The 23,548-nt window shown below is 38.6% G+C and overlaps 1 protein-coding gene across 1 annotated transcript; it reads right to left on the reverse strand.

The window, feature by feature from the left end:
- Nucleotides 1–1,062: 1,062 nt before the first annotated feature.
- ENAM (enamelin) lies at nt 1,063–13,269 on the reverse strand. The gene is made up of 8 exons (XM_040476271.1): nt 13,216–13,269; nt 11,349–11,417; nt 11,180–11,224; nt 10,425–10,466; nt 8,518–8,790; nt 7,363–7,425; nt 5,861–5,911; nt 1,063–3,921 (listed from the first exon to the last, which is right to left on the reverse strand). Exons 1-8 carry the CDS (start codon nt 13,267–13,269, stop codon nt 1,063–1,065), a joined length of 3,456 nt encoding a protein of 1,151 aa, XP_040332205.1.
- Nucleotides 13,270–23,548: the final 10,279 nt, after the last annotated feature.

Below are 23,548 nucleotides of genomic sequence, written 5' to 3' on the forward strand. Positions count from 1 at the left end.
TTGCAGTCTTTCCCTCCCCACATTCCTAAGCCTTGTCTCCAGGCCTCTAGTTCTAGGTAACTAGCATGTCTTCCCCATACTTCTTGAATGTCTTCCTCTGGCTAAGCTGTATCTACCTGGTAAAGGCCATAAAAAAATTAAAAACGAGAGTAGGTACCAGTGTCTCCTATTTCTGAAATATATTCTACAATGATGGTTAGCCTGGGTCAAAAAGATGAAGGTAGGATTTGGAGAGTGGATACAAAAAGGAACAGAGATATGTGGTCTTAAGATATGAAAATGGGGTAGCAGTGAAAAAGATAAATATAAAATTCAGAGAAGAAAAGGATTGGTTGACAAGCGACCCATTAGGAGAGAGAACAGAAAGGTGGGAAGAGGCAAAAACATAATGAAAAAGGTAGACATAAAGACTAGTGAGGGTTGAAGATTGCTTAGTATGTAAGATGTGACATAAAGTGGGAAAGATAGGGAAGACAAAAATAGGAAGCAAAATACAGAACAGTTGACAGAAAAAAAAAGACAGAAGGAAGAGAGGAAATGATGAAGAGAGAAGTAGTAGAAGAAAAAAGGTGTCAAAAGAATATTAACTAGGGCAAAAAAAAAAAAAAAACTGAGAAAGACCAACACAAGAAAAAAGTGTACAATCATTTGGATTATACTGATGTATAGATCTCCATACAAAAAATGGAAATTTCATCTGCCTTTCTGTCTTGCAAAACCAGAGAATTTTGCAAGTATGGAACTTTGAGAGAAAAGGGAAGATTCAGCAAACAAAGGGAAATTGACCCAGATAAGTGGCTTCCACGTTTCAAGGATGAAGGTCATAGCCTTTCTGCTGCTTTTTTAAGGTCTGTGCTAATTAGTGACAGTACTGAATCTATCAACCCCCAAGGGCCCAATCTCACCAGCATCACCTGGGCCACTACTCCTATTTTTGGAATGGGGAAAAACTTAAGGATAACCAAGAGGGTTTGGAGAAAAAGTTGGGAAACCACTGTAGAATATCAGATATAGAATATCAGGTATTTTTCTTCTCCAAAGAATGCTTGGTTGGGATAATCCCTAGGCCTGAAGTAGTAAGCAGTCTTGCACATGGTCCTGTGGATTGGTCTCTATTTGAAGGGAATCAAATGAAATGTGTTCATCTGCATTAAGTGGGTCTACATTTATACTCTGAAACTGTGCCCCAGTAGCTAACCTAGACAATGAGTTAGGACTTTCAGTAGGCGTAATCGGATCTCCATCAAATGGGCCTTGCCTTCCAATGCCAGATGGAGTTCCAGTGCTGGAGGAATGATACTTTGCCAATTTGGAGCCAAAGCATGGTAACTGCAGGATGCTTGATGGTCTTTGTTGCTGCCTTTCACCCTCATTTCCTTGTACTTCACTTTGGATTCCTTCTGGACTGGGGGCTTCATCAGGTGTACCCATAACAAGCTGCTCAGGAGTAAGGTCAACGGTTCTTTCATTGAGCTGGTTGCCTTCAAATATTTGTTCCAAAACATTGTCCCCATCTCCTCCAAGATCACTTTTGAGGCAAGGCATATTCTTTGATTGAAGGGAACTGGCTTCAGGAAAGGGCATAATTCCCCTTTGGCTCAGCTGATTCTTCATGGAACATGGTGTGTTCCTCCTCAGGGTGGACACATCATCTCTAAAAGGACTTGGGTTTTCACTTTCTCCAGGCAGTCTTTTCTCTGAGCTGTTTCTTTGGCCAGGTAGGTTGCTTGGAGGGGAGATGGTATGTCTTGCATGTTTAGTATGACTATCTTCTGTATACGGAGGACTGGTGTCTTGGTTCTCCCCTGGTGCAAGACCAAAGGATGGAGTGTAGTCCTGTAGAGCAAGTGGATCTTCTTTGTGTCCTGTGGAGCTGCCAGCACAGCAAGGGCCTCTCTGGCTTAGATGAAATACATGCGCTTCTTTTTGACCTGATGGGTAACTTGGAGGAATTAAGTCTGGGAAAGCCAACTGTTCTCTCTCTGGTGAATTTATCCTAGTAATTTGCATGCCATAATTCAAATTCTCACTTTCATGCCATGTTGGACTTTTCTGAAGCCCAGCTGGGGAATTGCTAGGATAAGGCTGGTTCTCTTTCTCATGTGGTGGACTAGGGGGAGCTTTGTGTAAAGTTGTTGGCCGATCCCAGAAGTTTCTGTTAAAATATGGCCTTCTTTCTTTCTGCCCTTGGGCTTGAATCTCATGGTCCCAGGAGTTCCAAGAGGGGAACAGAGTGCTTTCTTCCTGTCCAACAGCATTATTAGCATAATAGCCCCTGCTCTCCACAGGTGGTGGTGCACTGGGAGCTGTATTATATGATGGAAAATTCTCATCTTGGTTCCAGGGATAAAATTCACCATAAGGGAAATCCTCCCTGGGTTTTAATGGATTATCTAAGGAATAGGGAAGGTATTCTTTTGGTTGATTTGAGGTATATTGCTCGCCTTCATAGTGCCTAACTGTTGGCCCTTCTTTAAAGCTCGGCTCCTCCATACCCCATCTACTTTGTCCTGGAAAAGTTTCATCTCCAGTTGCATCAATTGGGTCCTCTTCATTATAAGGGACTGTTTCTTTCAGGTCTGGAGTATTCATGGGGTACAGTGAATTTTTGGGTTGGCCCATAGTATTGGGAGAATCATCTCTCTCATCCCATGTATTGCTTCTAAGGTATGGTGAGTTTTCCCTGGGATTATAAGAGTTATAGTCAGGGTAGTAAACACCTCCCCTTGAGCCATGGGAAGGATGAAGTAAGTGTTCTTCCTGCATCCCGGGATCTTCCTTAATAGGTGGAGAGATTCCTTGATGATTCCAAATATTTCTTCCAGCAGGAAAATGTTCTCTTGCAGTGGAAGGGATTTCCTCAGGGTATACACGTTGATACGTACTGTGCTTTAATTCTGGTCGATTAGTTTCTGATTCATAAGGGATTCTTCTTGGCTCCAAAATAATCCCTTTGGGCAAATTCTGGCTTTGGGTTTGTCCATCAGAATTTGGGGCTCTTTTGGACTCTCCTCTTGGGTAATAAGAGTTTTCATGTTGACCAACAGAATTAAAATTTGGGACTAGCATGTTACTCTCAGGATGAGGCAGTTTATAGTTTGATTTATTAACTCCATAATCTTGAGAGTTTCTCCAGGGGCCAGATGGATCTCTTGTAGGAATGACTATTCTTTCTTTTGGACCTACTGGTTTCTCTGCTGGATTTTGGATTTTTTCATTGCGGACAACAGTACCATGTTTGGGACCCAGAGGAGCAACGTTGGTTCCCATAGGGTGTTTATTTGGTCCCTGAGGCTTTCTTCTGACATTTCCTGGATTTCCTGCATGAGTGGGAGAATTGCCTCTTGCAGTAGAAGCATAAGCTTTGCGATAAATTGGATTTCCTGAACGAAATGCTTGTTTGCCTTCCAAAGCAAAGGAGTTCCACCGAGGACCCCTTTGAACCTGTTGATTTCTGTAAAAAGGCCCATTCTGTCTACGCCCCATGATAGTACCAGTGGGACGCCATTGTCTTCCTGCAGGAAAATTTCGGATGTTAGGATTTGGATAGTTTTCATAAATATTTGGCTGACTTGGTCCCCATGAGATTTGAGTTCTTGGTACTCCCTGGCCTGAAACATTAACTGTAGGGGGTGAGATAACCCCGTTTTGAGCTGTAGGATTACTCACAGTGTTTGGGCCATGGCCACTGTTTCCTGTTGGGCTGGTGTCATTTCCGCCCTGACTCCCTCCAGGTGCATTTGGTTGAGTAGAATTAGTCTCAGGACCTGTTGAATTACCCGAGGGCTCAGTGGCTGGACTCTCTGCTTTAGGAGGATCTTTTTCTTTGGGTTTTTCAAAATCTTGTTCAAACATCTCTTCTGAATAATAAGGAGGACGGCCCCCAAATCCCTGATATCCAAAATATCCAAAATAAGGATTCTGTAGGGAAGAAGATGGAAATTGGTAATTACAATTTGTTTTGCACCATAGTGTCGCTCGGAATTTTTTTAATGTGATAGGGAAATGAGCCACATGCTTCTTTTAAAACCATTGACTATGGTTCCTTTCTTGAAAGTTAATTCCTCCTTGGTTTCCATGACCCAACTCCCTTCCAGTTTTCTCTTCTGGTACTCTAACTTTCTGACTCACTTCTTAGTTTTGTCTTCCTAGTCCTGACCCCTAAATCTGAGGGGTGTTTTTTTTTTTAAAGGATTCCATTTTCTGTCCTTCTAATTCTTCTGTTCTCATTTTACACACCTGCCTTGAAAAATCTATTGCAGGCCAATTTTTTTCAATGCAGTATATATCAGTGACTCCCAAAGCCATAAGTCTGGCCCATGACACTATGTCCTGAGGCTGAAACAGCAAGACTGGGTCACTAAAGATCTCATTGGGCACCTCCACCTGAATGTACCCAGAATTGGACCTATCTGCCCCCAAACTTCCTTCTCCAACTTTCTATATATCTAAGCAACATTCACCACTATCTACCCAGTTTCCCAGGTTTCTACTCTCCTCTATTTCCCCACCAATTAATAACCAAGTCCTATAAAATCTGAACTTTCATCCTGTCCCCTCTTTTTTTTATCCCCAGTACTCTTGAACTGCTGCAATAGTTTTCTTACTGGTTACTCTGAGTGTAATTGTACTTTCCTCTCCATTGCTATCAGAACAGTAGAGGTTGGGGGAACCTTCTGTCACTTTCCTCTTTTTAAAAAAAATTTTTTTAATGTTTATTTATTTTTGAGAGAGAGAGAGAGAGAGAGAGAGAGAGAGTGAACAGGGGAGGGGCAGAAGGAGAGGGAGACACAGAACTCGAAGCAGGCTCCAAGCTCTGCATTGTCAGCACAGAGCCGGAGGTGGGGCTTTAACTCACAAACCGTGAGATCATCACCTGAACAGGAGTCAGATGCTTAACTGATTGAGCCTCTCAGGCACCCCATGTCACTTTCCTCTTTAAATATTATTTAAAGTTGCCCTTACCTTACAGAAGAAACTCTAAATCCCATAGCACAACATACAAAGCAGCACAGCATGGTCTAAAGAGTGGAGCTGTAGGCAGATATGGGTTAAGATCCCTGTTTCATCACTATTAATAGTATGATCCTGGGCTAACCTCAGTTTATTATAACTTTGGTTATTTGTGAACTCAAGGTAATAAAATAATATCTATCTTATAAGTTGCCATGAGGGTCAAAAGAGATAAATATGTACAGCTCAGTGCCTGGCACTTAGTAAGAACCTAACAAATGTTGTACATTATATAACACCACCACCACCACCAATAATAATTTTTTATAATCATCTGGCCCATAATTATTACATCCAGCCTCATTTCCTCCCCCCTGTACTTTGTGCAGGTGCAAATCACAACTACTACTGCAGCTATTCACAATGGAATCTAAATGTCTCTCTACAGATGAATGGAAAAGGCAAAAAGTGGGCGAAATTGAACAGTAATTTATCTTCTTTGGGCTTCAATTTATTTGTATAATGAAGGAGTTAGATGATTACTTAATTCTCTTCTAGGAATAACTTTCTAGAATGTATTTACTTCCTTCTCTTAGTTGCCCCATCACTGTCTAGAGTCCAGTACCAACCTGGAGCAAAGGTTATTAGGTTAGCCTTTTTAGAGAGAGAAAAAGTGAGAAAAAGGGATGGGGAGAAAGAGGAAGGACAAGGGAGGGAGAGAGGGAGGGACAGGGGTCAGTACCTATAGAGGAGAAATGATGTATCACATTTATATTTGTTACTGGATGTTTTTCTTATATCATGGGCACTTGAGCTACAAATTCATGTGTTGAAATTTAACATTTTGAATAGATAGGAATTAAAAATCAGAGACTAATGGGGAGAAGGTAGCTTTACTTGTACTCACCCCGCCTTCTTCATTGCTGACTGGTGGACGTCCGAAACCTGGTGGTACCCTCTGAAAGGTAAACACCACAATGAATGCAAGAGGAAACCACGTTCTATGCTACCATTTGTTTGTAAGACTCAGGGTGTCTTAAAAGAGTCCGAGTCAGTGACTGGGTGTTAGCATTATTAGTTTTTAGCTTTCGAGTCATTATCTCTCACAATCTACTATTAATTAAAATTATAACCCATCAGTGAATACTGGTAAATACAAAGGTTTCAGCTGAATTCTAGATTATCTTATTCAAAATACCATGTATGGCTGTGTATCCTAGCAGTCACCCCATCCCATGGGCTCCAACACACAGACACACACAGACACACACAGACACACACACACACACAGAGTGTGATTTGAGTGTTATTAGGATCCAAACATCCATATTAGAACATGTAATAATGGAGATCAAATAATGACGCTATTTTCAGAGAGTCTATGTCACATTTAGGATGACAAACCGCCAATTCTCCTGGATTATTACGGTAACTTTTTTATTTGACCAAGGTTTATTTTCCTAATCAAACTTGGAGGCTGAATGTTTGATCAGGGGAGAGAGTTCAGGAAATCAGTCCAACTCCTGCAGACCTTCAGGAAGTCCTATGTGGATGATGTAATAGTTCAGCATGAGAATGACACTTATCTGTTTTTTAAATCTTCACCTGGTACTGCCTTAGTTTCTTTAGTTCAGTATGGCCAGTGAAAGGAAGACACTCTTTTAAGGAAAAAAAGTAAGGAACTCTTATTCCTTGAAATGAATTGTTCCTTATTGATAAGAAGGTGTCTTGATTATAGAATGATAGACCAAAAAAACCAAAAAACAAAAAAACCCAACAACAACGCCATAGCTGAATAAAAAGTCATCAAATATTTGTTGTTTCTGGTATTTTAATAGCAACTGGCCTTTAAACTTTTCTTTAGGTCAAATAGTTTATTTTGTGATTTATATTTTTAATGCCTGTGATGCAATTTCAATACTTTTATTTTAATGATTTTAAACTTTAAAGGATTCTCGTAAATATTATTTTACAAGATTCTTTATAATGAGGTATTTGTGGCAAGAAATAATAAATGACGGAAAGACCTTAGTCTAATCATAGCGTTTCTTATGATTTGCAAACTCCATTTTGTCTCAATTTCCCCTTTACATTAAATGAAGATAATTTTTGTGCTTTCTAATCTCTTAGGGAAGTGGGGGAATAGTAGCGAAATAGCCCAATCCTTTAAAATTAATTCATTGACTAAGTTATTAGTAGTTGTTTGGTGATTGTTCATGTCTCCAATTTGTCTGAGTAAAATATTCATTAAAATTTTTTTTCCCTACATGATTAATGATGTGATGATTTTTTTTTCATACTCTCCACTGACTGGCATACGGATTCCATTTAGAGAGTATGAACTCATATTAGTTTGAGATATGACCTGTTAATATTATTTTTCACTTCTAGTATAAAGAAAAAACTCACATGTGGAACTTGCCATGGTGGCTGTTGATAGAGAAATAGCCCATTGCCAAATGGTGGGAATGCCTGAAGAGAAAGAAAGAACCATAGTGATGTGGAAGTGAGAAAGATAAATGGAAAATGAAACAAACCTATTAAATACAATTGTTTGAAACTTGACAGTCTGCATCTCCCTTTGCATCAAACTGCAATTTTCTACTTTTAGGGCTGAGATGATGATGATGATAATAATAACAGCAATTAGTATTAGTGAACACTTATGTTCTAGGTACTGTACTGAGCATTTTGTAGTGGTAAACATTTAATCCTCATATAAACCTAGAAGACATGTGCTGAAGACATTATTTCCTTTTCACTGAAGATTCTGAGGTTCAGAGAAGTTAAGTCACTTGCCCAAAATCTCTCAGTTGGTAAATGGTCCAGGAGTGTCTTTTCATTTAATTTTGTGTTCTCTCATCTGTAATAGTGTCTGATAATAAATAAATAGTGTCTGTTAATCGACTAATAGACAGCATTTTGGAAGCTCCACGTTGGATGATATCTTGAGAAACCATTTGCACATCTTCTTGCTTTAAGTCAGGATTATTTATGCCACCCAGAAGTACTGGAAGCAGTGTTACCTTTCAGGGCACTATTTGAGATCATCAAAGCATAGATCTGGAGGAGACTTAGAAATTGTTTCTTTACTCATGGGGAGGCTGTAGCCCAGAAAGGTAAAGTGACTGCTCAAGATCACACAAGTAATAAGGGCTGGGGATAGAACTCGAATCTCTGTTCCCTGATTCTTCTGTTCGTGCTCATGTTACAATACCATGCTGCCTCTGCATTTTAAAAAGAGCTTCTTTAAAGCAACAGTATTTTGGTAATTTTTTTAAAGATTTAAAACAATTTTTTGGCATTTATCTATATGTAGATATATACATATGTTGGTAATTTTTAATCAAACAAAGGCTGGGGTAACTTGGCAGACAATTTTGGATAGGCAGTGGAGCATCATGTTAGAAGAAAGTGGCAAAACTGAAGATTCTATTTCATACATAGCAGTATGTGTCTTGAGCAACATTGGAGAAAGTGTGTAGGTGGGGATGGTATGGCTCTCCAAATCCCTCTGAGCCCATTTGTTGACTCTGGTTTGGAATTTTGCTGGGCAAGCCTCACCTGAGGTGGCTGGGCTTCCTCTTCTGGCTGTGCTGGGGTAGGTGATGGCTGCTTTAAAGGCCGCTTTGGTGGTGGCTTTTTTGGTTGAGGCTGGTTGGTTTTCTGGGTCTCTGGGGCTTGATCAGTTTTGCTCTTTTGGCGTTTGGGTGCTGAAGGAGATGAGGGTTTCTGTGGGCGCCCCGTGTTTGGTGGTGGTTGAGGCCACATGGGCATCTGATACTGCGGGAAGAGCTGAGGCAGACCATTCCCATACAAGGGGCCCAGTTGTGCCATCTGTGAGGGTAGCAAATAACAGTAAAACCATAGGAGGGCTGAGATTCCAGCTTTCCTCAGCCTGTAATGTCAGTCTCTAAAACTCAGGCAAAATCTCAAAAATTCTATGAAACTTAACAATGGAAGCCTCAAGATCTTTAGTATTTCTTTAAATATTGTCTTACAGAAATGAATTTCAGTCTTCTAGAAAACTAACAAAACAAAGCAAAAGACAGAATTAGGTGAGAAATTTAAGTTTAAGAATTTGGCTGATAATTTTCTAACTCTGAAGTGCTGACTCCCATAAGAAGTCATATTGATTACAGAGGACTTGGTGTCAGATTCAAAACTGTGACTTGTTACAGGCTGGAAAAGGAGAAAAAGCAAAAAGAAGATAAATGAAGTAAGAATGACAAACAGAAAAAAAAACCAACAAGGAACGAGAGAGGAGAATACAAATTCTCTGTCGCGTAAACATCCTTACGTGTACTTATGGTTTTTGGTTACTGATGAATTTTCATTAATTCCATTTTCATGATCAGAATCTCCATAATTTCAAGGTTGGAAGGGAAGCAAAGGTGGTCATGATCTGAAGAAACTAATATATGAATTTACCTCCTACAATGTCAGTTCCCATTCAAACATTGTTGCTTTGGTTTAACACCAGAGCTAAACACAGTAAAACCAAGAGTGAGAGTTTAAAAGAGTTGTGCCAATCAGTAGTTGAAAATTGACAATGATGATGATTATAGGTGAGAAGCTTTTAAAGAGAATGACTTGAATAAAGGATTAAGAGAAAATTGATTTTGAAGAGAAAATTGAATTGAAGTCCTTGATTTTTCCTCCCAATGGTTCTCACGATCATCACAAAAGTCAAAAGTGACATATAGTATGGTAGTCATACAACTTTGTCAGAAAAATTATGCTAAAAGATCCAACTGATATGTGATTTATTTTTAGTTGGTTCTAAGAATTAGCACTAGTGGTAAGTATAAAAAAATTTTTTTTTCAACCTTTTAAATTTATTTTTGGGACAGAGAGAGACAGAGCATGAACGGGGGAGGGGCAGAGAGAGAGGGAGACACAGAATCGGAAACAGGCTCCAGGCTCGGAGCCATCAGCCCAGAGCCTGACTCGGGGCTCGAACTCACGGACCGCGAGATCGTGACCTGGCTGAAGTCGGACGCTTAACCGACTGCGCCACCCAGGCGCCCCGGCACTAGTGGTAAGTATAATTGAAATTTATTTAGATAAGATAAAAACTTATTTCATAAATTTAGTGTTATCTTTCAAGATAATCCAAATAAAATTTACCTCCCCACACACCTGGAGTATTTTTTGTCCTTATTATTTGTGAATACATGTTGTGTGATCTTTCCCCAGAACCAATTTATCTTGGATACAAAGAATGTTGGTAATTAATAAATGATTTTTTTTTTTTTTACATGAGAGAATAACAGTAATGAATAAGAAGAAAATCTGGGGTAAGGAGACAGGCAAAATGATTTTTCCCCCTTAAAACTCTTATAATGATTATATTGTAATTAAAGCACGTGGATAGCTGTTGGTATCTTTATTAGCTATGACAAACCTTATAATGTAATTATCCATATATAAAGAAGAAATTATCAGAAATAATACAAAGCAGAACTTACATGTGGGGAGTTCATGAAGTTGAACTGACCATATCGCATCATCTGTGACCAAAGAAATCCATTAATGTGATACAAAGTGAAAACATTTTATTATTTAACCAATCTACAAATCACCAGAAATAAGCTGAATTTCTGATTTTAATGTACAACAGTCATATCTTTTACTATTTATGCATGAATTTAAAATAAGTATGCAATTAAAAAACCCATGTCACTAATTTTTAAGTCAGGATTTTATTTTGAGAAGAATCAATATAGAATAGTAGAGAATAAAAATCTTGTCTACTCTGACGTTTTTGAATGTTCTACTCAACTTTTGGAATTCAGGACTTGAGAATGTGATAATTCTATGAAAAAGATGATTCTCCTTTCTGATGTATGTTGAATTTGGCTAATGATTTTGGCTATAAATCATGTCGAAGATATTATATGCCTATGTGTCTACCTTCTAAAAACGCTTGGTACAAATATCTACCTTTGCTAGCTTGAAAACTTAGCAGAGAAGCCAACATTAACTATACCTGAATGCAAATTAACATTTACCTTGGCAAGGAATAATGAAGTACATAGGTAGTATGGAGCTGATGAAATTACTACTTTGCCTTGATTTGAGAGTTTAAGTCTTTCAAATTTTCCCTTTCCCTCCCTCCATCTCTTTCTCAAGAAATTTTATATATCAAAAAGTTTTCCCTTTTTTAATGGACTCTCAGGACAGGGCTTACAAAAACTTCTCCCCAGAGACTGAACATACATACCTCCTCACTTTTACTGCTAAATCCAGGCATTCGGGGCATTTGCATCTGGAAGTGAAAGAATATTGGTGACAAATTCAGAACATAAGTTGAAATAAACCCAATAATTATCTCCAAGCTATTTAACAACAGAACACAAAAGGACAAGTCCTAAAAAATTTTCAATACTCACTGGCATAGCAATAGAATTACCAAGCAGACCTAGAAAGACCAGGAGAATCTTCATTTTTCCACTTGGTACCTGGAATACAAAACTGGATTTTATTTTTGGAATATGAAATAATTTCACTGGCGGCATTCTGCCCAGCTGTCTGTCAAGGAGAGCGTAGAAACAGACCACGCTGGGGGCCTCTGCCGCCATTTTTACTTTACGTTAAGAAACTACTAGTTATTACCTTATAGTGTTCTAAACTGTGAAAAGGATCTGATTTAAAAGGAAAGATAGAAGCGAGAGAGAGAGAGGGAGGGAGAAGATTGACCCTTGAGAAGATGGGAGATGGTTTATAGCACTGGAATATGGTGCTAGAAATTAGGAGTTTACCTGAAATATATAAATATTGCTGATTTTGAGTTCTTGTTGCTAGGCTGGTTTAGAATGGCATAGTAATGTCTGATTATAATCACCATTCAGATAATCTCAGTTTCAGTGAAGGTGCAATCCAAAATCAGTACTTTTAGCTACTTTCTAAGATGCCATAGACAACATTCCATTATGTAGAGGCTAATTAAATAAGCTGGAATATTCCAGAATCCTACTCTTTTCTTCTTTCCTCTATTGTTTCTATTATTATTATTATTGCTTTTTTAAAAATTATTTTATCTTTTAAAAATTCACTTCTGCTCAAGGGCTGGTCAGAGAAATAGAAAAATATAGGCACAGATATTTTTATCTCTTTGTTAGACACTTTGATTGAACACATACAGGAAAAGATTGAAGTTATAGACGTATGTGTGAAGTTTGAGAATGTTTTCATGGATTTCATTTATCCCTCTCCAGTTAATTATGCAAGCCTTGTATAATTAAGACTTGTAGTTACAACTTTGAACGATTTTTTTTTCTGAAACATTTACTTGTGTAATTCCTTAAGAAAACTCTGCCCTATTTGCATGTACAATAGAGGAAAATGAAGGTTTTAATCAGAATGATTGATTTCTTGGTACATCGGATACAGCACAATTCCTAGCATAGTAACCAGCACATAGACACCAGTAGTTGCTCAGTCTTTTTGTTCCTCTTTCCTTTTTCTGGGCATGAAATGCGCGTAGAAGCATTTTGAGCCAATGCTCACCCTTCTGTTTGCTTCCCATAGGAGCAATATAATTAAAGGACACTTCAGCATTTTCCTAAATTATAGGTGCAATCAATAACCTTTTACATATTAGAGAAATTGGGAGAGTTCAGTTAAACAAAGGAAGCAGTAACACGTAAATGTCTTTACTGCTAATTAAGGATTTTCAGAATCATGACATTGTAGAGAATTAAAAATAACAACTGAAACTATTGTCTTCAGCATAGGCTGAAAACATGAGGAAGCTAATAAAGAGGATATTGGTGAATGCTTTCCTTTCTAAATCTACTTTCTAAGATCATGGCCCAAGATTTTGGGGGACTGTTGGATGTTTAATTTCTCTCTTACTTAACCATCCATTTAATCTCTGTAGTAGCTGTCACTGAGACTCCTGATAATGTTACACACGTAAGTAGGAAGATGTGACCTTCTATTTTGCCAATACAAAATGCCACTCATTTTCTCTTTTGTAAAATTAATATATTATACTGGACGACTGATAGTTTCCTTCTCTCTCTAGAAGTTCATGATTGGATGAAAGTTTATTTTTAACTGAAAATAGCACTCATAATGGTTGCTGTGGAGTACAGAGACTATGCAAGTTCTTACTTCTTTGTCCCATCTGTGAACTCAGATGCTCTTTGTTTCTTCTGACATATTTAAATAGTGTTTTACCCTCTCAAGCATACTTCTGACAATACTTAGTTTGATATGTGACCTGTGTTATAAAAAATGAATATAAATTCTCACCAAGTTATCTAGCTTAGGAAGAGTGGCTCCATGGCTGTGCTGGAGCAGCAACATTTTTCACTCAAATTTTGAAGAATACAGATTTGGTATAAGACGAAGGTCAAACACAGAAATGAGACAAATAAATGAAATGAATAGCAAAAGCTCAGCTCTAAGGCAGCGCATGTCATATTAGTTATTTTATCCAATCAGAGCCTTACTAGAGGGACTTAACAATCAAACTGAGTCTTCTATTGCTTTAAGAGAAGGGTGAAAGCTAAATCAGAGAGGAAATGACCCAGGAACAGTATTTGAGGTATTTCTAATGCAGTGCTGACAAAACTTGACTGCTCTACAGGAAGATGTACGAAAGCATAGTGTTAAATGAGATCTAAGTAGGTTGGAAGAAAAGTTAGAAGAAAAACAAATCTACCAAATAAACCAACGAGTTTAAAGTTTTATCAGAAGATCAGTATGCAGCAATGACTATACAACCAAGATCAAAGAATGCAATAAGGAAGTCAACCAGTATCTATGAATTAAGTTCATTCTTTGGCACTATATCATTTATGTTGACAATCTCTAATACTCACCCAATGCCAGCTAGTAGCTCCAATATATAACAAATAATTTTACTTGAACTTTGTTAGCCTGTCTTTGAAATATAGTCTTACTGGTCTACAGTGGAAATGCCTACAAGTTGCTGAAGCCGGGGAGATCTCAAGGAGCAAGACACATTTGTTTCTTGGTAATAAAACAAAAATTCTTCATGAAGATGTCATGTTGTTTAACAAAAAGGCTTAAAATAAAAAGATTCCTCCTGTAAGAAAGCTTGGGATAGCAAGGTCACATTTAAGCTCTGTTGTAGACCTGTACAACCAATCAGCTTTGAGAAAAATGGTTTTGCCATCACAAGAGTTTAAGGTGAAAAAACACATCCAGTGTAAATTTATAATGTGTTATTATAGGAGCTGTCAAATCAAGTCTCTTATTATGTATAATAACAGTCCAGGAAAATGAGCTTACAGCTGTAAGATTTGGGAGATGCTTTTCTTGATGAATTTGGGGTTTTTCAAGCTTAGAAACTTTGTTTATGCAAAGATATTTAGGGAACAAAAGTGAATATTAACTATATTCTACTGTGATAAATCATTGACCATCATCAAAATGCAGGCCTACATACATCTCTCTCTCTCTCTCTCTTTCTATCATTCTATCTCTATATCTCTAATTCTAATTCTATAGATATAGGTATATAGATATAGCTATAGAAATATAAACTTAATATAGTTAATTAGTATTTATTTAACATATAATTAAAATTAGGTGAAATGTTATACCCATGGACAACTCAGTGCCTTCATTTGATTTGTATTACATAAGGCTACCAGGACATAGTGTTTTTTTTGAAGAAAAATATAACTGAGTCACTTGGGATTCCAAGTTTTAGATCAGATATGCAAAATGATAAATGAACTCTCAGCTATTCATGGTAACACAACCTCACGAAAATAGGAGTTAAGAAATTCACTGAAGGGGTTATGTTATGAATGTTTTTTGATATCTGGCTTTTTATAATAAAGATTTCACTTCCAAATAAATGGAAAATTTATACTTTTCATTAACAAGAATAAATCGCTCTCTTTGCTGTACTTGGGATTCTCCTGTTCTCTTACGGCTCCACAAGAGAAAATATTTGTAGTGGTGATCTTTGCTTACTTATTTTCGTGTTGGCATTTAAAAATTAAGAATATTTTAATTTAATGCCCAAACCTGGTTCCTACTTGGTATGATGGTGCACGTCAGTTCATCCAGTGGTTCCGAAGGGTGCTGTCCTTCCAAGGCACCAGAGCTGCCATGTCCTTCCTCTCAGGCCCAATAACACTGCATTTCTTAGCAACCCCCCCCCCACTCCCTGCCGTCTCCCTGAATTTAGAACCACAAAGAATAACATTGCACCAGAATGTTTGACATAAAGTTCTAAATACCTTTTAAGCCTCTCTGAATCCAAGATGTACAAAGGGATATCTGCTGCAAGTGCCTGCCTGTCTTTGATTTTGTAGAAACTGGGTAGTAGCTATAATACTGTTTGTGCTCTGTGCACATTGAGATGAATTTGCAAGTGGTAGAACACCTAGGGGACAGTGTTTTCTTGTAGGTGACATGAGAATCGTGATGCTGGGTGACACTGGCCTTTGCCCGTGCCCTTCATGTAGATGCTGGAGTTCTGATTTTGGCCTTAGTCATTTAGGTTAGTTCCAGTGGCCACTAAACCTCCTTTTTTTTTTTTTTTTTTTTTTTTTTAAGTAAGCTCTAGGCCCAATATGGGGCTTGAACGCCTGAGAGATCAAGAGTCACATGCTCCACTAACTGAACCAGCAGGGCGCCCCTCCTTTTGATCGCTTTCTTTATTTACCCTTGTTCCCTCTGCCACAAGGCTGGTTAGTGGTCATGAAATAATTCATGTCTTAAATATCCAGCTGAGCCTTTGAATGGATGAATTCTCAGTAGTGGTGGATAGGATTTAGGAAACAATCAAGTCTCTTTTTTCTTCCAGAACACCGAAGAAGCGCTTCACTTGACAAAATACTTCCAAACCAGTCCTTTATGACCTTTCTCTTTTACTGCTATCATCTCTGCTGATTTTATAAATTCTTTTTCCCTCCAAACAATTACAATTACTAGTGAACATGTTAATGATTTGGCTTAAAACCATTTTTAAGTGTATCTCCTTTCTTTTTTCTCTGTGTTCTCTTGATTTGGCTTAAAAACATTTTTAAGTGTATCTCCTTTCTTTTTTCTCTGTGTTCTTTTCTTGTCCATAAGCAAGTCTTCTTAACCTCTTCACTGGGATCTGTAAATGTATGAAATTATATATACGAATTTCTGTGTTTTTGTATAAATGCATTATTTTTCCCTGAAGGAGAACCATATCCTCCAAAGGTGTCTGACCTCCCCACTTTTTTCTCTCCAGTTACTAAATAATAGATGTAATAGATTTTAATAAGATAAGATTTATAAGATTTTAATTGATTTTAATAAGATCTTTCTCATTGTCCTAGATTTGAAGCTGGTGGGAACAGAAAAGTCTTTTGGTTTCTTACTGTAGATACTGTAGAAAGAGGCCAGGCTTTGGAGTTGGCAGACCTAAGTTTAAACCTTCCACAAATATCCAACTGTTTGATTTTCTGTGTAGTAAAATGGGGGTGGTATGTTTCTGCTAAGAAGTAGATTAAATAATGCATGCAAAGTGCCTGGCATGTACTAGGCACTGAGTGATGATCAGTGACTGATCAGCACCTGAAGGTATTCTGATGATTCCACATTACACCTTGTAATGATTCACTAAGGACTCAAATGGAAACAAGGCAGTAGCTCTCAGAGAACATAGATCCTCATCTAAACACAACTGTGGAGGGGTGCCTGGGTGGTGCAGTTGGTTAAGCGTCCGACTTCAGCCAGGTCACGATCTCCCGGTCCGTGAGTTCGAGCCCCGCATCAGGCTCTGGGCTGATGGCTCGGAGCCTGGAGCCTGTTTCCGATTCTGTGTCTCCCTCTTTCTCTGCCCCTCCCCCGTTCATGCTCTGTCTCTCTCTGTCCCAAAAATAAATAAAAAAACGTTGAAAAAAATTTAAACACAACTGTGGAGCTGAAGTTCTATGGATTATTATTAGTATAACACTCTAACACTGCAGGACTCGTGAAAGAAATACTTGAGACAAATAGTGTCTTAGAAATTTCTTACTGGTGACTACATAGTTTCTAAGTATAGAACTCATAACCTTGACTTCTCTTTGGGAACTGTTCATATAGCATATCCTCAGGCTTTAAATGTGAGACACCCTTCTAACATAGGAAAAGAGGAGGTGGTGTTGAACTCTTACAGATTAAATGGTTAACAATGTTTTATTCTACAAACATTTCCTGAGTGGCCTCTTCATGCTAAGCCCCAGCTTAGGTGCCCACTCATTCTGCACCAGATATTAGACAAGGAAGTTTTCTGAGTCAGAACTCAGCATGGGGTTCGAACTTCAACTTCCATGACTTACTCGTTTTAAAATCTTGGGCAAGTGAATTAATTGCTTTAGCGATTTAGCCTCAGTTTCTCCATTTGTAAAGTGGAAGATAATAATAGTATTTTCTTCGTTGGTTTGTTAAGAATTTAACAAGTTAATTCGTTTAAAGTTCATAGCACATGGCTCAAATAAATCTTATAAGAAAATAGATATATGAATGTTACCCATGATTAGAGCTTGCTTAATAGCTGCTTTAATACTGACCACTGACGTATTCCCTAAGTACTTTTTGAGGAATGTTTCATTTCATTGTGCTTATTCATTAAAAACAAAACAATATAAATATGGAAAACAGGGGTGCCTGGGTGGCTCAGTTGGTTAAGTGTCCAACTCTTGGTTTTGGCTCAGGTCATGCTTTCACGGTTTGTGAGTTCGAGTCTCAGATCAGGACTATAAGATAAGAGTATAAGTATCTCTTATACTTCATATAAGCACTCTCTCTCTCTCTCTCTCTCTCACCCTTTATTTCTCTCTGCCCCTCCCCCCACTTGCTCTCTCTGTCTCTCAAAATAAATTAACTTCAAAAAACAAAAAAAGGAAAGCAAATATCCCCCCCCCCAGCCCCCTCAAAGAGCAACCAAATGTACATAAATAGAATATAGAAAAAAAGAAACAGGGTCATACATTTTATCAGATTTACCCAGTTTAAATCCAGCTTTTAGTCTTCAAATAAAAAAGTTATTCTGTGATGTCAGGGAGTTACTGCTGGTGGGTGGTTATTTATTTGGACCACCCTCAGAGGTAGTGTTTACTTCTTGGAGCTCTGAGTAATGACTCTCTTGTATGTACTCAAGGTCAGTTTTAAATGATACAGAATCTAGGGAAGACTATCTTCTCTCTCTTCCCTTTTCACCCTGAGAAGAAAATGTAACCCAGTGGCTAAAAACACAGGTCTTGGGATTCGAAATACTGAGTAATGTGTACACCGTGCTTAGAACAATACCTGACTCCTCCTAAGTCCTTCATATGGATTAGATGTTTTTCTGCTTCTTATACTTCTTATAAGTTGGTTGTGATTCTGTCTCATGGTAGCAATAGTATATTTATTGATCATTTGCTGTGTATTGAGTGCTGTTCTAAGTTAATAGATTAACTCCTCTATTCCTCACCACAACCCTAAGAGGTAGGTTCTGTTATTACACGCACTTTACTATAAGGAAACCAACACGCAAAAGGATTCAATAGTGTGTGTGTTCATGGTTAAACAGCCAGTAGGTGGCTAAAGCCAGATAGTCTGGCTCCAGAGCCCCTGTTCTGTCCCCTACTCCTTGCTGTCTTGGTCTAAATTGAAGCAATGGGTTGAAGACACGGCTTTTCTAGCTTTTCCTTTCATAACAATGGCTGCCATTGTCCCTATTTAGGTGTCTCAATGTTAAGTGTGGAGAAAAATCACAGGCAGTCAGACTATCTAGTTTCTAGTTCTTGATTGATCACTCATCAACCCTGTGACTTTGGGAATCAGACTTTCTAGTGTTTCTTTAACAAGAACCTGTCTATCTGTTTTCCCACGCATATGATATTGTCCTTCCTCAGTAGAGTGGAATATTAGTGGGCCAGACTTTCAGTCTAAGAGAATCCTAAATTATTTGCAATTCAGTTCTGATAAAATGCCTGATTGAGAAAAGTGATTTTGGAAAAAGAGCTATTGAACCACTCCTGAAAACTGTGAGATCTGTCCCTGGATCAAATCATACTATTGGTAGCCCATACTTCTAGATTAGTTTAGCTCCTTAAAAAAAAAATTCGTCTTCGGGGGGCACCTGGGTGGCTCCGTCAGTTGAGCGTCTGACTTTGACTCAGGTCGTGATCTCGTGGTTTGTGGGTTTGAGCCCTGTGTCCGGCTCTGTGTTGAACAGCTCAGAGCCTGGAGCCTGTTTCAGATTCTGTGTGTGTCTCTCTCTCTGCCCCTCCTCCACTCATGCTCTGTCTCTCTCTCCTTCAGAAATAAATAAACATTAAAAAAAAATTTAAAAAATCACCTTCGGGGTGCCTGGGTGGCTCAGCCAGTTAAGCGTCCAATTCTTGATTTGGTTCAGGTCATGATCCTATGGTTTGTGAGTTCAAGCCCCATGTGGGGCTCTGCATGGACAGTGTGGAGCCTGCTTGGGATTCTCTCTCTCTCTCTCTCTCTCTCTCTGCACCTCTATGGCTCATGCTATCCCCCCTACCCTCAACATAAGTAAATTAAAAAAAATCACCTTCTTTAAGTTACATTTACTAAAGCTCACAGATGAGAGGCATAAGACATATGCCGTGATTAAGTGCCCATGTGCTGGCATGGTGCACATAAGTGGTGTTATAATGGTGAGCACCATAGATAGAATCTGTACCTTCAAGGAGTTATTTGTGCAATAATGGATGTAGATGTTGTGATATTGGTTATAATCCTGTGTAATAAGGAATAAAACTGGAGAAGTTCAGAGCACATAAGAATAATTTTATGGACAGCATCCCAGAGGATGTGAGATGTAAGCTCTAGACTGACACTTGAGTTGAAGGTAGCCAGACAAGCATAGGAAAGTAGGGAAGGCAGAGAACAGCATTGGTAAAATCTGGAGAAAGAATGAGAAGATGAATCTGAGGAATGTAGAGATGTCCAGAATGGCTGGAAAAGAACTCCAGGACTGAGGGCAGTGAGAGATGGTGAGTGCTCAAGAGGTGAGCAGGGCTAGTCAAACACATCTGGAACCTAGTGGAGGACTTTTCCGTAAGACAGTGCTGAAAGCGGCACCACGTCACTTGATATGCCTTCCATACAATTCTACAGAGGAAATTTCTTCTAGAATTGTATTTCATGAAAAACCTTGCTCTCCTTGATATGTGTTATTTTTCTGGAGTCACATGGCTACTGGGGGAATCCAGACCAGTGACCTTCCATTCTGTATCTTGCTTGAGAAATACTGATCTCTTTTCTTGCAACTATCATGATTTATTTCCTCTCTTGCCATAATTCTAAGTATGTGACATTCTGGTTACTAGGAAGCTTGGAGCTGAATTTGGTGCTAAATTAATGGTGGATCCAGATAATGTGAGACCTAAGCTAGTACAATTTTGGGGGCTTTCTTTAGGGAAAAAGACCACAAAAAACATTTGTTTAGATAAGAAATGAAATTGCAACAAATTTCAGGTTTTAAAAAGGTGACAAATACAACAAACATCACAAAATCTGGAAAAATCAGTATTTTTACTAACTGCTAACCTCTATCATAACACCTGTACATTTCAAGTCCTGTTTTTCCTTCTCTACATACATATTTCTAGTTTCAGCTGCCAGGGACATATTCATACCACAATATGTTCTCTCGTCCTGCACCTTTGAGTCACAGGAAGAATGAGTAGGCAGGTAGAGGTCGGGAAGCAGGAACATTTCTGGAAGCCATTTCTACATGGGGATGGCTAGCAATATTTTAAGTAGATACAAGAGTTAACTGTGGGTCATATATATAGATAGATAGATAGAGATAGAGATAGAGATAGAGATAGAGATAGAGATAGAGATATATAGCACTAAACCCAAACTAAATGTCTCCCCATTGCAACTTCCCCCAAATGTCCATGCTATTCCAGTGCCATTTGAATTTAGGAAAATCATAATTGAGGGACCACGAGAGTTGAAAGAAACAGCATTTTTAGCTAATTGTGGGAAATTTTATAAAAACTGATAGTCATGTGAACACATTACCTGGGCCCCTCTAAGGCATGGAAGGAAGGGCCTGGTGCTTCATAAATTTGATGATGAATCACCTCTGACCCAAAATTGAGCCTGTTTGTACTTCTTTTATGCTTGTGCCTACCTGCTAACTTTACTAACCTTACTATTTCTTGCTGTTGTCTAAATCACCTTTTGAAAAGAGCTACAAACATCTAATTAATGAAATAAAATTGTGACCATAAATCTTGCCTAGTTACCATTGTTTTACAGTAATAATAGTAATAGCACTTTGAAATATATATAACAATAATAGCTTCACTTACTATGTGCCGGGCTCTGTGCTAAGGGCTTTAGATGATTTATCTAATATTCACAAAAACCCTATGAAGTAGGTACTAGGATCCCCCTCCCCAATATTTTACCATTGAAAAAAATGAATTTTTTCTTTTTAAAGTTTATTTAGTTAGAGAGAGAGAGCATGCAAGTGAAGGAGGGGCAGAGAGAGAGAGAGAGAGAGAGAGAGAGAGAGAGAGAATTTCAAGCAGGCCTTGCACTGTCAGCACAGAGCCCACCCAACATGGGGCTCTAACTCATGAACTGAGATCACGACCTGAGCTGAAAACAAAAGCCAGACGCTTAACCAACTGAGCCATCCAGGAGCCTCTGAAAAAATGAAATCTTAATGAAGTTAAATAACTCGCCCAAGACTAAGTGGGGTTTTGAACCTAGGTCTGCCTGTGGTTAACCGTGTCTTTCTAAATAGTGTAGACTTACATGGAATGCATGTTTTCACCAGTGGTGTCAAGACACCAGGACCAAGATTTTATAAAGGACTTCTCTGTAAAAATGAAGTGGGATGAGAACTTACACGAAATGGGTTTGTGAAGTTTCAGTTTCAAATGCAAACACAAATTATAGTTTTTTAAAGCTCAATTGCATGGAAAGTAAAAAAAAAAATTCTTCCTTCTCTTGAAAGCAAGAGGCTCTCTCTTGGTACTGGGAGTGAATTGCATGCTGGGCAAGATGAATCAGCTTTTAAATGAACAGTTAGAGCAGACTAGACTCAATTAGACTCCTACTAATTGAGTAAGTTGAAGCTTGTTGAGTCTATCACATCATTTCTTACCAGACATCATCTAATCACTTTCTCTAGAAATGCTAGCCTCTACACTGACACAATTACATTGAAACGGTGCGCACATTTCAAACTCCTCTCCCTAAACAGGGTCCTATACATGGGGTGCAGCTCTCTGTTTATGGCTTTTGTATAAGGTGGGTTCCCTTTCCGACCCATCACCACCCACACTCACCTATCTATTCATAGCGCATGAATCTCATGAGCCCACCCGCAGGATGTTAGATCAACTCCTTGGATTCCAAGGAGCTGCTACTCATTTATTTAACATGGGACTTAGGGACAAAGTTATGTATTTCAGATATATTGTATTCAAACTCTGAATGGTAGATGGTGCGGACTGAGACTCACAGCGAGTAAGTGACAAACATGGGCTGAGGCTACACAGACAGAGCGCAGATTTGCACAGAGGTCTGTGTGCCTCCATTTTCCATTTGCCACAATACCGCCATCACAGGTCTTGGCTAACAGTGGCACAAAGGGCACCGACTGACTGGGGCCACCAGAGTTAGGGAGTCAGAGTGTTGCCCGCAGGCAATTTCCCTCTGTTTCTGGCTTTAGGCCCATCTTGGTTCTTTTGCTTTCCTCTGATGAGATCATTCTGGGCTCCTCAGCAATCCAATACTTGCTTTATCTACAAGAAATGTAAGGACCCAGCATAATTTAGTGTTCAAAAGATAAGTAACTGGAAGAGATTGGGGTTTTAAACAATGGACATTTTTCTTTCATTAATTTTTATTGTTTTTATTTTTATTTTAACTTGGTTTATTTTTTATTCTTTAAAATTTACATCCAAATGAATTAGCATATAGTGCAACAATGATTTCAGGAGTAGATTCCTTAGTGCCCCTTACCCATTTAGCCCATTCCTCCTCCTGTAATCCTCAATTTGTTCTCCATATTTATGAGTGTCTTCTGTTTTGTCCCCCTCCCTGTTTTTATATTATTTTTGTTTCCCTTCCCTTATGTTCATCTGTTTTGTCTCTTAAAGTCCTCATATGAGTGAAGTCATATGATTTTTGTCTTTCTCTGACTAATTTCACTTAGCATAATACCCTCCAGTTCCATCCATGTAGTTGCAAATGGCAAGATTTCATTCTTTTTGATTGGCGAGTAATACTCCATTGTGTGTGTGTGTGTGTGTGTGTGTGTGTGTGTGTGTGTGTATACCACATCGATGTGTATACCACATCGATGGACATTTGGGCTCCTTCCATACTTTGGCTATTGTCGATAGTGCTGCTGTAAACATGGGGATGCATGTGTCCCTTTGAAACAGCACACCTGTATCCCCTGGATAAATGCCTAGTAGTGCAATTGCTGGGTTGTAGGGTAGTTCTATTTTTAGTTTTTTGAGGAACCTCCATACTCCTTTCCAGAGTGGCTGCACCTGCTTGCATTGCCACCAACAATGCAAAAGAGATCCTCTTTTTCCGTATCTCCGCCAACATCTGTTGTTGCCTGAGTTGTCAATGTTAGCCATTCTGACAG

This window comes from Herpailurus yagouaroundi, unplaced genomic scaffold, assembly GCF_014898765.1.
Source record: "Herpailurus yagouaroundi ecotype Mexico unplaced genomic scaffold, PumYag 28, whole genome shotgun sequence".
NCBI lineage: Eukaryota > Metazoa > Chordata > Mammalia > Carnivora > Felidae > Herpailurus > Herpailurus yagouaroundi.

What these genes read in the sequence shown, in the direction of transcription:
- ENAM (XM_040476271.1), bottom strand. Translation starts at nt 13,269, where the DNA reads ATGTTGCTGCTCCAGCACAGCCATGGAGCCACTCTTCCTAAGCTAGAT. An exon ending in TTCCTAAGCTAGATAACTTG is followed by an intron (nt 11,418 to 13,215) that starts GTGAGAATTTAT and finishes TTTGTATTCCAG; the next exon opens with GTACCAAGTGGAAAAATGAA. An exon ending in ACTTCATGAACTCCCCACAT is followed by an intron (nt 8,791 to 10,424) that starts GTAAGTTCTGCT and finishes CTACCCTCACAG; the next exon opens with ATGGCACAACTGGGCCCCTT.